This window comes from Rhipicephalus microplus, unplaced genomic scaffold (assembly GCF_043290135.1).
Source record: "Rhipicephalus microplus isolate Deutch F79 unplaced genomic scaffold, USDA_Rmic scaffold_213, whole genome shotgun sequence".
NCBI lineage: Eukaryota > Metazoa > Arthropoda > Arachnida > Ixodida > Ixodidae > Rhipicephalus > Rhipicephalus microplus.
In genome coordinates this window covers 29,833-44,777 of record NW_027464784.1, presented here as the reverse complement: position 1 = coordinate 44,777, position 14,945 = coordinate 29,833, and the positions used below count along the sequence as shown (strand labels likewise).

Below are 14,945 nucleotides of genomic sequence, written 5' to 3'. Positions count from 1 at the left end.
GTTCCCACTCTGCTTGCGTACATTGCGCTGAGAGACACCCGAGATGCTCTCGCTTGGTTAGGTTCCTTGCGGGTGTTCATTTTGCTGGCGCATCGCTTCCTGATGACGGTCTTCCAACAGCCACCTGCATCGTCATCAATGGTGTGTTCAGCACCACAGTTCGAGGCAGCATCATCTTCCGTTCTTTCTCCAGTCAAAAGGTCATTTGTTGTCCGAAAAGAGAACTGGTGAAAGCTGGATGAGATGTCAGCCATACGCTTTGTGCATCGGGTGTCGTTGCTGCCACGCAACGCCCGGCGGCGTTCTCCGTCACCGAGGACGAACCTTGCTCATTGGAAGATGGTGTTATGGTGGTTGAATGCTCCATCGGCACAGCGTCGTGAGTTGGCTGAGAGAACTTCGCACTAAAGAGTTTTAGCAGAGCGGGCCAGCGGCCAGCGAACCGGAGCGGACGAGCGCAGCGCCAGCGGAACGACGCGCGAAAAAAAGAGTTTTAGCTGAGCGATCAGCTGCTGCCCCCAGCGAAGCGTTGTACTGCGCCATCTGTCCATTCAAATTTGAACTACCCTGATAGGAAAAAAAAAGTAAAGGTTTATTTTTAGATGCTAAAACCACAATACAAACACAAATTTTATGTTTCAGTACATATTATTTTACTTTAACGGTGATTTGTATCTTTTAGCGAAGTCGTTAAACTGAGGAAAGTACGTCACCAACGCCAACTGAAGTCGAAGCTCCAAGCCAGCTGTTTGTTGCCGCGCTTTTTAACAGACAGTGTGTGGCTTGCCGCTGCAAATTGCCGCTGATAACTGCTTTGAACAATGCCCCAGAGCATAGTGCATGACCCCCTGCTCCTGACTCGGTTGAAATGGTCCAAAATAGTCGACGTCTTGTGCTTAGAAGTTCTGGGAAAGACACGGCGTGACCCACTCTCCATGCGAGGTCTTTTGGACATTGATGCGATCGACAGTGGCGTGTTCAGAACGTACTTTCGGTTTGAAAAGGACGATGTACCCAGGCTACAGAGAGCCTTGTGTATACCTGACAAGGTAACAACTCCGCAGAGGGTGTCAGTTCCCGGCGACGAGGCCCTTTGCATCACGCTAAGAAGACTAGCCTACCTAAACCGGCTGCGCGATCTGGAACACCTTTTCACCCGACACAGCTCGACCATATCGTCATTGACGAACGAAGTGCTCAGGCACATCGAGGACAACTTCTTCCACCTTCTGGACGACGTTAATAACCACACGTGGCTGAACATGGACACCCTGGAAGAGTTCTCACAGGCAAGCGAGAATAATTAGAGTTGTACATTTGAAATTACAACTTTCTGACATATTCGTTCGTTATTTTTTCAGGCCGTTCACGCGAAAGGTGCCCCGCTGACAAATTGCTGGGCCTTCATCGATGGCACGGCGCGGCCAATATGCCGACCAACAAGGAACCAGAAAGTGTACTTCAGCGGCCACAAGAGAGTCCACGCCCTGAAGTACCAAGCTATAATGTGCCCAAATGGCATAATCTGCCAGTTGGACGGATCATACCCCGGCAGCAAACACGATTCAGGCGAGTAAATGACAAGCACAGCTGGTGGATCAAACCGCTGCTGACCGTCACTCGCCTCCTCCTTCCCTGCTAGGAACGGGCGCAGCTCCAGCTAATCGTAATTTATTCTTTCACGTAACTTTGGAAACAGGGCCGCGTATACGAAGCTACAAAACCTCGTTCAAGGTCACGACTACTGCATCTGCGGGGACCCTGCCTACCCGTTGCGGCCCCTTCTGCTCAAGCCCTATGGCGGAGCTCTCCTGACTCCCGAACAATTAGCTTTCAACAAAGCCATGAGTAGTGTGAGGCAGGCTGTGGAGTGGGGTTTTGGAAAAATTGTCGGACTGTTTGCCTTCGTGGACTTAAAAAAAAACCAGAAACTCTACCTTCAGAACCTTCCACGCATATACAAAGCGAGCGCACTCCTCGCAAACTGTCACACTTGCTTGTATGGCGCCCAGGTATCGCAGTACTTCGGCCTTGAACCACCACAGCTTGAAGTTTACCTTGCCCACAAATAGTGTTGTACAGCCAACCACAGTTATCGAAGCGAAGTTCGTTGGCGAGCCATGCTTTAGAATGATCTTGTGGCTGTCATTTGCTGTACTAAACGTACGCTACTTGTTATGACACGCTAGTGAATGAAATCTGCCGAGCGAAAAGTGAAAAAAACTGACATTCCTGTGTTTCTTCGTATGGAGAAATTGATTTCGTATTGTTACAAGCGTTTCCGCTATACTGTGTTAAATGCCACAACATTACTGGCAGTGTCATATAATTTCCCATGCATGTAAGTCTCCTCTGTACAGTGCGAAATGTGTGTACAGTGTCGACGTATCCCTACACTTGGGCCTTGAACCACCAGTTCTCGAGGTTCGCTTTGCCTCACGGTAATGTTCCATGACAATCAGCTTCGAAAACAAAGTTTTTATTGAAGAATTGCATACCGTATGGTGTTGTCAGGTTTACACTTGACGCTGCATCCTTTCACACTTAAAAAAAAACAAGACAGGTGCAATGAAGCCGACAATTTATCAACGAATTAAGATTCTATTACCTGAGGACTTCTAGGTACAACACGACAGTATCTCATTTTCAATGAAATTACCCGTATTGTTCCGGCAAGACATACACTTCCATGCATTTGAACAGCAGTTTTCAAAATTGTTAACCAGCCGAACGTGTTTTTGCTGGAACTACCCGTTTTAGACCCCTCAGCGCAAGAAAAATGCTGGTGCGCAGTGATGTCTTGCCGTTACCTCCTAATAAATAAATAATCTACAACCTTAGGCGTCCTCGAGTCTGAACCATTGTATTTTAAATAAAGTTGTATTTGAGTTTACGTGTAGGAAATGTGATCCCACTGGAGATGTTTCTCTACTTACGTGTTGTGGTAGGGTTGTCTTGTGTGTTGTGGTGCTGCGCCAATTTGGTGGTTTGTTCATCAAGCATTTTTTTTTTATCTCGTCGAGTAGGCTCTCCCGTTCGCCTCTCCAGCGTTCAACTTCGAAGCGGTGCTTCTCTTCGTCTAGGGCCAATCTCTGCTCGTCCAGTGCCAGACGACGCTCCTCGTGACGAACTTTCATTTTTTCGATTTCTAGCTCTCTAGAGTGCAAATCTAGTTCGTTTTTTTCTCTTTGGGCTAGCAGCTGCAGCCCGAGACTTTGCAAGCCTCTTATTCCCGTGAAGGTAAAAAAATTTCGGCATTCAGTTAATGCGAGTTTATGCACTGTAGCGGACGTTGTTGCGTAGTTGTGTAACAACACGCAAAGAACACGATCTCCATAATCAGCAGAAACACATAGCCGTTGTAAAACCCGTAACTGTGCTGCAGTTGAGTGTTTAATTGCCTAAGTTTTAGACGCTTGCTGTGAATTCTGTCAAAGCCTGCTGTGAAATCTGTTGAAGTTTTATGTCTGAAAGATGCATTAGGGAGGTGGTGACGGAACGGAAACCAGCGAAAAGGACGCAAAACACGAGGAAAGACGAGACAACACAACGCTGGCTCTCGTCTCTCCTCGTGTTTTGCGTCCTTTTCGCTGGTTTCTGTTCCCTCGACATGTACCAACTGGCTCAGCAAGCTGCACTTCTACAGGGAGCTGGTGGTTTTGGCGAAATGTGTGCCTACTTAACATTTGCCTTGTTCATTGCCCTTCTTGCTGTGGAGATTTTATCAGTGCACATGTAAGGGAACTGAAATGCATGTGATTCAGAAAAAATTAGAAACAGTCACAAAACACCACCACAGTTTGTATAACTGTGAGCACACTGAAGGCCGACTTGTCTACACTAAAGGACAGAAATACATAAACTGTGACTGATTACTGCATTTACTTTCTCAGGGGTGGCTTGGTGGGCTAGTTAGTGTAGCATCTTGATAGATGCTTTCCACCCTCGTTGCTCCAGATAGTCTACTTCTTTTCTTCGAGAACATAAGACTGTTGTTTGCGACTACTTAGCTTCGTACAGTAAAAAGCGTGCTCTTGCTCCGCTGTGCAGAGTGCGCAGTGGTTTCCAGTGCAAACGATAAGCATACACGAGAAGGTTCTCTTGGCCTTCACACTGGATGTTTTAGAGTCTGAATAAAATATCAGTGGCAGTTCACCGCTTTCTGTTGCCTTTTTTTGCCTGAGTGTCCTCGTCTACATGCACTGTTAACCCTTTTAAGATGCACTCACTGGCGTCTTCTTATGATGCTCTCCTGCATACCGTTCTGCTGTGTAGAAGTAGTGTGTAAACCTTTCTCCACGCTTACCTTTACTCGTGCCTGGGAGGGCGTGCTGCACACTTGCAGGTTGGCGCCGCTGTAGCTCAGTTGAGGGAGGCCGCTGCTGCTGTGTTGGTTCTGGTGAGGCGCGCTGTTCCTGCTGCTCGTTCTCTTGCCCCGGTTCAGCACCAGGGCTGGCGGCAGATGGCAGGTATACGCTCTGCAACAGCTCGGCAGCAGAACCTGCTTTCAATTAATAAGAGAAAAGAGAAGACAGCACAACAGTAGGCGTCATCAACTAACCGAGCGCGCCGTCGCCTGTGCCGTCGTCTGAGAGCGTCACCCCCGGCAGCTCGTTCGTGTTTACTGGGGGCTCCGCTCCCAACCTCCGCCTTCGCGCCGCGCAGGCGGCACCTCTGGGAGCAATCCTGGGCTCGTACTTCACACTTTCGCAAAAATCCCACAAGTCCTGCAGGATCTCCTCATTTTCAGAGTACTGCTCCTCTGTACCCGACCTGAATAGGCAAAGGGACGATCGTCAGATAAACATGCGCGCCAGCTAACAGCGATAAAACAGCGCCATGAAAAAGGAGACGAGAAAGCGGAACATAATTAAGACTGTCGCTGGGGGTTGGCCTGAAAGCATTACGTGCAGAATGAACAAATATACTTACTTTTTAAGGTTCTTGGAGTCCTGCAGCTTCCAGTATCCCAGCAAAATGTCTACACGATCTTTTATTCCTCTTGGGGTGAGCTCCCCGCCCACCGCCCGATTCACCGCAGCGAGAACATGCACCCACTTGATGTCATCGCCAAACGGCTTCACCGCGGCCACCTCCCGAAGAAGACAGAGGTCCTCGAGAGCACTGAAGCACCTCCGGGGCTTTTTAGCTGGTTGCATTCCTGTTTCAGAAGCGTTCGACGCCACCACGGCCGGCGACGCGACACCGCGACCGTTGGAGGCAGCCATTTTGAATAACTACGCTCGCTCGCCCGGCCGCTGCTGCGCGCTGCGCTGAGATGACGAAACGAGCGGGCGAGCGCGCAGCGCCGTAAAGCCGCTCGCCGCCTCAGCATACTGGCGCATGCGCAGTGGCGTTTCCGCTGGTCCGCTCCGTTCCGCTGGCCGCTAGCCCGCTCTGCTAAAACTCTCCACTGATTCCGGCTTCAGGCCCGTAGTATGGGACGCGAGAACCACGCCGCCGTAGCAGCAGCCGCGTAGGGGCCACCTCGGAGCGTCGGAGTACCAAGCATGGATAGACGGAAGATCAACTCACTGCGACAAGCTTGGCTTCGGTGAGGTCAAGGCCCCCTGCTGAGTTGAGAAGTACCACCAGCACTTAGGCTGAAAGTCTCACAGTCGAATAATGCGCATAATACAGGCGAAAATACAGGAAGCATTGCACGGGCTGCCGCGGCGCGTCTCCCGCAAACATAGGAGCTCCGAAATGCACGTCCGCTCTCCACGAACACTAGAGCCAGACTCCAACATAAGTAGAGGTGCGTTAGGGGCATATCACTGGAACCACTAGGACAGATGCACCTAGAGTCGCAGACTCAGAAACGTTAAGCGTTTCTTGCTTAAGGGCCAAACCTCATAAGCGCCAAAATGCACGCGACAGCGACGAGTGACGCTATGAGCGACGAAACATGGCGTTCGCACGACGTGTAGCCTGCTTGTTTTCGCGCGATCGCTCGGTTCTCCAGATTTGGAAACCATCGCTCATCGCCCGGAAGTGCTGGGCTCAAGCAGCCAATAGCGAAAAACCGGAAAAAGACAAAGACTACATAGGTGCACGTGACCCTGCCCGAGTCACGTATGCGCAACAAAAAATAACGCAATGTTTACGCATGTGCATATAAAAAAGTGCTGCAAGGCAATAATAAACACTGTCCGTTTCATTACACAACAATATATCTCATTTTTAAATTGCATACCACTCGCTACACAGTTTTCATGGTGCCAGTAGACGGCCTCATGCCAGCAACAGTGGAATTCGCTCGCCGAAGCCGTCACGTGAATGAGGTTTGCCTGTGCTAGCGACTGATCGCGCGAAGCCGATCTACGTCGCGTCGCTTGTCGCTGTCGCGTGCATTTTCGTGCATATGAGGTTTGGCCTTAAAGGGCCACTCACCAGGTTCGACAATTTTGAGCTGACAAACGCAATGCGTAAATGAGACGTTCACGATCGCGTCTGCGAAAATTTGCAACGCTACGCGCCGCGAAAATGGGCGAAATTTCAAGATGAACGCTGCTCCCCCTTTCTTCTGGGGGCTCGCGCCTAGAGAATGAGGGCATGACGTGCGTGTATGAATTGCGATACGTACACGGAAATGCAGTGACGTCGGTCCTCTACGTAAACAACTGTGCTATGATGTTGCCAACAGTAGCACGTGACATGGCGAGAGTTATTCAACACGACATGCGTAGTTTTTGTATTTGTTGCTTGAAGAGATTATTAATGTCTAGATGATTAATGAGATACAATAAGGGAATGTGAGCGTTCTGTTTCAAAGACGGTTGTCTTTCATGGGGACCTTCGACGGAAAAGTTTTGGTCTGTCTGTCTGTCTCTGTCTGTCTGAACATTTGTCTATTTGTCCGCCTTTAACGATACCTCAAACGGCATCAAACCGTGAATCCCATCCGCCGCGTGCACCAATTTTGCTCAAGGTTTAACATTCATACTGATGCGATTGTCAATTAAAAAGCAAACATTGCGCATATATGAGGCGCCATATCAACACGTCTATGTTTTAAATGTCTGTCTTTGTACGAGAAGAGGCACACAGAAGTAACTCTAAGGACTGTAGTGTTTATCGCGCAGCGCTGACAGTGCAATGCGATGTCCAAAAAAAAAAATAAGTGTTTTCAACGTTTTGCTACAACGACACGGTGGTGGCAGCTGCCCGTCGGTTTGCATTCTACACCTTATCACCTCCGAGACTGGCGCGCATCTTTCTCCGCGGGCGCGCATGCCTTCGTTTTCGAAAATACCTGCCAGATGGCGCTCGTGTCCAACGTGCCTTAGGGAGCCTTCGTGAACGGCCGTTTTTAGGGTGGAGACATCTTAATAAGTGCCTTCAAGAAACTCAGCCAAAACCAGCGGGCAACGGGGCACGCTGTTGCCAGCTTCCACCAAATTCAGCATATTTTTTTGTGCGCCGCCATTTTGGAGCCAGCCAACACACAACACCTGGGCTTTTGACAGGGGCGGTTTTCAGGGTCGTGTAAGCGACCCAGTTCTCAAAGTGAGCGCACGAAGAAATTCGCAGCCCACACACAAACACTTGCGACATAATACTGAGGTTACGCTGACACGAACGCAAGCGTGGCAACAGCTCAGACTAGCGAGCGCGTCTCCGTAGGAACGCGCGGACGCGTCCCGTTTGTGGGCTTCCTACTCGCAATGCGTGGACGCAGAAACGACAACTTCGGTTATCTACTCATTCGCGAACACCGCGAAACACATATACATGTGCCGCAGGAAAAAAACAGTGAACGAAATACGCAGCACTCACAGAGCAAATACGAGACGCACTGGTGGGCTTCCAGCCGTCTCGCTTCACTTGAGCCAGCCATAGTTGTCGTCGGCCAGGGCTCGCTGAGAAGCGGAACATTCGCACCCCCTTTCTGTTGTGGTTAGTGCAGAGCGGTACGCAGCATCCAGGCATTTTAAGGCTTCACCGGCAGCGTTTAACACGCTACCCAAAATAAAAGTTTATCAAAAAAATAAAAGTTTATCCAATCCAATCCAACGTTCGACGCCGTATTATTGAGAACTAAACGCAACCGGGCGTAGACGCAGTGCGGGCACCAAGCTGGGGCGACAGCGCGGCGTTGCTGTCTGGCAACATTGTGTTTTGGTGGGCGGCGGTGCGTTGGCGGCATTTAGTGGGTCAAAGGCGGACATCACCCTAAAAACGGCCGTTCATGTAGGCTCCCTAACGTGCCTCGATGCGCTCCTTCGTCTCCGCTACAAGCTCGAGGCACTCCAACGCAGCGCCTCCAGAATACTATTAACCAATTTCCTTGCGCAGAACATCAAATAAATGTTTTGTTCACTCTCTCCAGACGCAAGGCTTTCGTCTTTCGACGAGATTTGCAGTGTAACATGTGAATTCGGGCCTTTTTTTTGCATTTTTTTCTGTGAATTCCTACGATATTCGGGGCTAAGGTACTAATATTTCGCATGTGTTCGTGTCCCCGTGGTCAGAGCATCGAGCAGACGACAGCCGTAGAACGCTCCTACACGTTCGCGCACTGAATGCGCTCGTCTATTCTACCGCCTCTGAGCCAGCATTTCCAAACTATCCCACAGAAACAGGCAGTAGATCACAAAGTAACGCTGGTGAACAAAACAACGCTGCTCGCATGCACGGGGTTGAGCTTTTCCGGGCACGTCACGCGCACGTGACCTCTTGGTTGGATGCCGGAGAAGCTAGGGAAGAAATTTGCCTTGAGAAGGCTACGTGGAGGAGCGGCAAGCGTTTCGAGCTCACCTCCTCTCGTCCTCCTTTCGCACCGCTAAAAAAAAAAGCTTTCTCAGTTCGTAATGAACCAATTCAAAATATTTTTGTGGAAAAATATTCCTCATAAGACACCCAACAACTTCCACAGTCTAACGAAAATTAGGTATAGGCCCTGGTGAGTTGCCCTTGAATTTTGTAGCGTTATTTACATAAATAGATAATACATATTTTTGAGAAAAAACTAGCATGTTTGTTTTTAAATTGTTGTATGAAATACTTCATTAAATCTTGATTCCAAATCTGGAACGCAATGGCAGAGCAATGAATGATGAAATTATGCAGGTTTCACTTTTGAAGCCTGGTCACAAAAACGTTTTGCAGTAAAGTTTGTGTACAAATAACTGAAGGAAGTTTTAGTTAAATCTAAGTTCATATCACTTTGTTTTACACTCGAAAAAGAAGCTTAGTGGATCTCAAAAACGTAATCCATCCGAAGTGAATCCGAAGCCCGACTTCCCATAATTCCCTTGGGGCTACAAGCGCGGCTGTACAAGCCCGCGTAGGCGCTAGCACCAGATTCCCGTCTAGGTATTATTGTGCGAAACTCTATAGCTTCACCGTACTCATCTTCATTCACTGCGTGGATATACTGTGATTTTTTTAATGAGCCAGTCTGAATCAAGCACCAACAGTTTTTGACTTGCACCGGCTTTTGGTCTCACTCTCCGCGACAGAATGCAGTGATCACGTTTGAGAAAATGTACTGGCTGTCGCAGAAGTAAGCTCTCCCATGAAGCGCTTCAAGATCGACGGCACTACTTTACTCCTGGTCCTTCTTCTCAATAACCAACGCTGCTCCTGCGGCGGCAAATCCAGCGGACACGTGGTGGGGCGCCAGCCAATCAGGATGTGAACTAAAAGCTCCACTTAAGGAGCACGATCTTTTACACATACATAAATAAGTGTTTCTCTCTCTCTCTCTCTGCACATTTTCTTCATGATTGAGGACATATCTCACTTTCGAACGACTCTACAACGTTTCTCGCTTACGTACAGGTTGCCGTTTTATTGTTGTAGCAAACTAATCAAGATAGTTAGATCCAATAATTACGAACGTAGATACACAGTAATGAAAATGCACTAAGGAATTTTTTGTCGAGATATGCCGTGTCGTCTGTATTTCTTATGGAGGAAATGAAGGTTGTTGTTATGAAGAGCCGATAGATGCCGGGCTAATGAGAACTTAAAAAGATGAGAGCATGCTGCATGGCTTTTCTTGAGTAAAAAAATAAGCCTGGCTTTATCAAAACAACCAAAATCAAAACTATGAGCTATTACACCTTTTTCCGATGCGCGGAGGGACGAAGTTCTCTCCGACAGCCATCGAAGTGATGACACTTTCTTGAATTTGTAAAAAAAAATGACCCACACCTACCTAGTACGCAAGCCGAATGCTTACAAGCACGAAGCCAACTATCATAGTTAACTTCTTGCTTTTTATGGTAAATGGTGGTCAAAACGACGCACAGTTATTTTAGACGTCACGGAAGTGTAGCAAAGTGGGGCTGTGGGCACTCTTGCTTCAGTTTTATTGGCGATATTGATCATACTTTCTTACTATACAGAAATTACCAACAACAGCTTTTTGGCATTTTCAAATTGATGATGCTCGGCACAAAGTAGGTACTTCTTTCCTTGAACGAGCCGCCTCTTTTTCTTGAATAAATAAATTGGCAGATCTCACGTACAGTGGGAATCGATGATATGCGAAGCACAAATGAGAAGGGTGACATGTACCTTTAAAATCAGCACAATGTTACGAGGTGGAGTTAAATGATGCCTTTCATGAATTACATGTCATGGTTATCATGATTGAATGCGTCTTTTACCTTCGTCATCTATTAACGGCCCATGATACCAAATTTAGTACATTGAAGCCAGCGAAACAGCCGCGAGCGCGCTACAAGCATGGCATGTTGCCAGGTTCTTACGTGACATTCTTCTCAGGATTATCATGTTTGCACCAGTCATATATTTTCGTAGTCCATTGACGTCACGTAACAGGAGATTTGCTATATGTAGAGCTATCAAAACGGCCGCGAGCGTATCATGAAGGGCCCAATATACTCTAATGTAGCGTTGACTCGTGCGTGTGCTGGGCACATCAACGCTACGTAAGGAAAACGCGAGAACTCCATAGCCTGACGCCTGCCGCGACCTGCGCGACCAGCGTCCGTCGGTGAGGCCCGACGGCAACCGGCGTGAAATGCGACATGCTGCTTTAACGCCAACGCGTTACGCAGACAACACTGTGTCTCCCTGTTTTCGCGACGGAGGGATGCCGGACTCGCTGAAACATGTATGCCTCAAAGCAGCGTAGCGTGGCGCGTGCCTGCGAGGATATGGCAGGACCGGCGCCTGGCATGGCAACACCGGCGTGCCGCGATGAAATGAATGAAGGCGAGCACCCGCACCACGTCACGTCGAAATATATTGGTGCTTTGACTGTGGCGTGTATTCATTTTCTCACATGACGCGCATCTCATAATTAACATGTTTGCACCAGGCACACACCTTCGCAATCCATTGACGTCACGTAATACCCAATTTGGTATATGTAAAACTAGTGAAACGGCCGCAAGCGCATCATGAGTGGGACATCTAGTCATGTCGTTACATGACACGCATGTCGTGATTATCATGTTTAGATGTGTCACTTACCTGTGTCGTCCCTTCGCGTCACGTAATACTGAGTTTGGTACATGTGAAGCTAGCGAATCGGCTGCGAGCGCCTCATGAGCGTAGCTTGTAGTCATGTTGTTACATGACACGCATCTCATGTTGCTCATGTTTGCACCAGTATCATACCTTCATCACCCATTCACGTCCCGTAATGCTAAATTTGGCATAAGCGAAACACGCGAAACGGCCGCCAGCGCATCATGAGCGTGGCATTTAGTCATGTTGTTACATGACACGCATTGCATGATTATCATGTTTGCACCAGTATCATACCTTCGTCATCCATTCACATTCCGTAATACCAAATTTGCTGTATGTGACGCTAGCGAAATGGCTGCGAGCGCATCATGAGCGTGGCATGTAGTCATGCTGTTACACAACATGCTTGTCATGGTTTTCATGTTAGGGTCTGTCGCTTGTGTTCACCATGCAATCATACCATACCGTACTAGTTTTGCAACATGCCATGTGAACGAACCTACCACAAGAACTGCCAGAACAATAAATGTAAATCATGATATTCAAGACCTACATGTCACGATTTTCATGTTATCGCAAGTGAAATATGTTCTCCATACAGTGATAATATGCCATACCAAGTTTGGTATTGATACCATCAGTGAAACAGTCAGGAGAGCTAAAGGTCATAGGCGGCAAGATAGATAGATAGATAGATAGATAGACAGACAGACAGACAGACAGACAAACAGACAGACAGTCAGACAGACAGACAGACAGACAGACGGACAGACAGACAGACACGCTCAAAGTAGCCGAAGTTCACAAAAAATGCTTCGCATTTAAAAGCAAATCATTTGGTTTTGTATAATTATTCAGGTGCTTCTAGCTGAAGTACTTACATAGCTTAAATTTAAAGAATTGTTTCTGTATTCATCACGAGATGTCTATTACAAAAAAAAAACACTGATACCGTTTTTAGTCATGAATTTGCTGTTTCCTGATTTGAAGAGCTCTAAGACAAATTTCACGGATGGCAGATAACGTTCTTCCTTAAAACGATCGTCTATATTTTACAGCAGGAAAGGGGATTGGTGAAATTACTGGTGGATCGCCACAATGAATCATTGAGGTGAGCCTTATTTTCATTGTATTGTCATTGAGTTCTTATGAGAAAGTATTCCGGCGTTTTATATTGTATTGTAACGAGAGTTGAGAAAGACTGAGGGGGGGGGGGAGCATTTTAAAGTAGCTCCTGGACAATGCATTTGTAGCAGCGGGCTCTGGAGCGAAGAAGAAGCGCGAGATCATATTTCTTCAGGACAACAGCTGCTCTTGCCCTCGACTATGCGGTCAATACGTGCGGATAACCTTATCACCCCCTTCCGAAAAAAAGACACAACAATAAAAAAAATTAACAAAGCACACCACCTTCCCAGCTGCTATACTATAGGCACGTAAAAAGGAAATGAAAAATCTAGATAAAGGGAAAGAAAATAAAATGCGTGACCATATGAGACAAGACTATGAATGAGAAATGATGTTCACAAAAATAAATAATAAGCACAAAGACCGGTGAAGCAGAAAAAAAGGTAAGAACAGCGCACAATGAATGATTTGATGTGTGAAATTGTTTGTTTGTTTGTTTTTTTGTCCCTTTTTTATCTTGGCGCAACCCACCAGTGGCGATCAGCTATGAAACGAACGGTGTCTTGCTATTTAAAAGGAAGTGTTTACAATTTTGAAATGCTAAGTTTTTAATGAATATGGTTGATTTTGATATTTTTGAACGACGAACTTAGCATTCTATTCTTCTCGTCTCCCGAAGAAAATCACAAACGGCTTCGCAAACGCTTCCGTGGCTAAAACCCTGCACGGTAGCCTCAAAGGAAAGAATAACTGGAAGGGATAAATTTATTCTCAACCTTCGAAGTGGTTCGTCTAGAAGTCTTTTCCTCTGATTGGTGAATAATCTGCACGTTAGAAAGAAATGATCAAGAGATTCACACTCATTGCAGTGGAGGCATAAAGGTGACTGTACCAGACCAGACCTGTGTAGGTAAAAATTTAGTGGGGGGACTCGGCATCGTACTTTGGTAACTGCGATCTCGGTCCTTCTGGAAGAACACCATCGATTCTTCCAACGATAATTGAGGTGAGGGAACTCAGAAACTGACAACGCAGACTTTGCGAAGTTGTCCGACACGACACATTTTTTAAAACGTGCCGCAGAGACAAACGCCAAAGTCAACAAAATAGACATTATCAGACCGTCACATGATAAAAGTGCGAGTGCATCCGCTTGTTCATTTAGAGGAATACCTTCGTGTCCACGTACGCATACCAAGCGAATACTACGTATATGTCTTGGAATGAGGGAATGAAATATTTCTAAAGAATTCGAAAAGTTTGATGCAGTTAAAGAGGAACAGACGGATAGGCTGTCTGTCAGAATGACGGTTTCTGATAATGATCCGGGGCTATTTCCGTAGAGCTAATATAATGGCAAGTAAAATTGCGCATGATAAATAAGAGTAAAGTCTGGTAATCAAACTGACAAAAGACCAATCTAAATATAATGATGCAATTCTCTCCTCTGCCTTTCCTTCACAAACTGAAGCGTCAGTTGGTATCCCTGCAGCCGTGTCTAATCTAGATAAATGGTCCTCCAAAATGCATATTAAGTATCTACGGGGTGAATGTTTGCAATTCTTTGGAAATATGACATCAAATTCTATTCTACTTGTTTGTACAGATGTGCTTATGATTAGTATCTCACGGAGCTGCACTTTTAATGTTTCCAATTGTGTCCGCGCGAAAATGACTTGGGGAAACCATAATCTTGGCCACTGATGGCCGAAACATTCCGTCGGATGTTCAAGAAAAAATATTTTGCGATCTCCTCAATGGCGAGGAGGAGGGGGAATAAACGTTTATTTTCGAATCTGTGTAGCAGTGTAGGTTCCGCGTTCACCTTAGGTGGGAGGTCTCCTCACTCCAGGAACCCTCTGGCCTTCGCTGCCTCCTCAATGGCAATGCGTAGATTTTTAGAAATGTAAGCACGGTTAGGATGTTAAACCGAGTACGAAGAAAAGGCAGGCGTGCTTCTTTGTACAAAATAGTATTTGATATAAATTTTGGAAGTACAAGACATAATCGTAATGATTCGCGTTCTAAAATAACCAGTTGTCGTAGTTTGTATGCAGGTGCACCAGAAAACAAGACGCAGCCAAACTCTAATATCGGGCGAATATACATGCAGTAAATCATGATGAGAACATCACGGCGTAAACCTGCACGTTTGCTGCTGAGTCTACGAAGTATCCCCAGCGCACGAGTTCCTTTGGTAGCCATGTTTTCTATATGTGAACTCCAATTAGGTTTTTAAGTATAAGTGATCCCTAAACACTTAACAGATTCCACCTGCGGGATAACGTCTTGCCGGTAATGCAAAGCGATATGGACCGGAACACTCACAGGAAAAACTACCATCGCACTTTTTTGACATTCAGTGA

General features: G+C 46.8%; 1 protein-coding gene across 1 annotated transcript; it reads left to right on the top strand.

The window, feature by feature from the left end:
- The first annotated feature begins 821 nt into the window (after positions 1 to 821).
- On the top strand, positions 822 to 1,606 carry LOC119181511 (uncharacterized). Its single transcript, XM_037432766.2, has 2 exons — positions 822 to 1,289; positions 1,362 to 1,606. The coding sequence occupies exons 1-2, from the start codon at positions 822 to 824 to the stop codon at positions 1,575 to 1,577; spliced, it is 684 nt and encodes a 227-aa protein (XP_037288663.2). The 3' UTR covers positions 1,578 to 1,606.
- Positions 1,607 to 14,945: the final 13,339 nt, after the last annotated feature.

Excerpts from the sequence above, each read along its gene's own strand:
- LOC119181511 (XM_037432766.2), top strand. The coding sequence starts at position 822 with ATGCCCCAGAGCATAGTGCATGACCCCCTGCTCCTGACTCGGTTGAAA. Across the intron at positions 1,290-1,361 it reads CCCTGGAAGAGTTCTCACAG|GCCGTTCACGCGAAAGGTGC; the intron begins GCAAGCGAGAAT and ends TTATTTTTTCAG.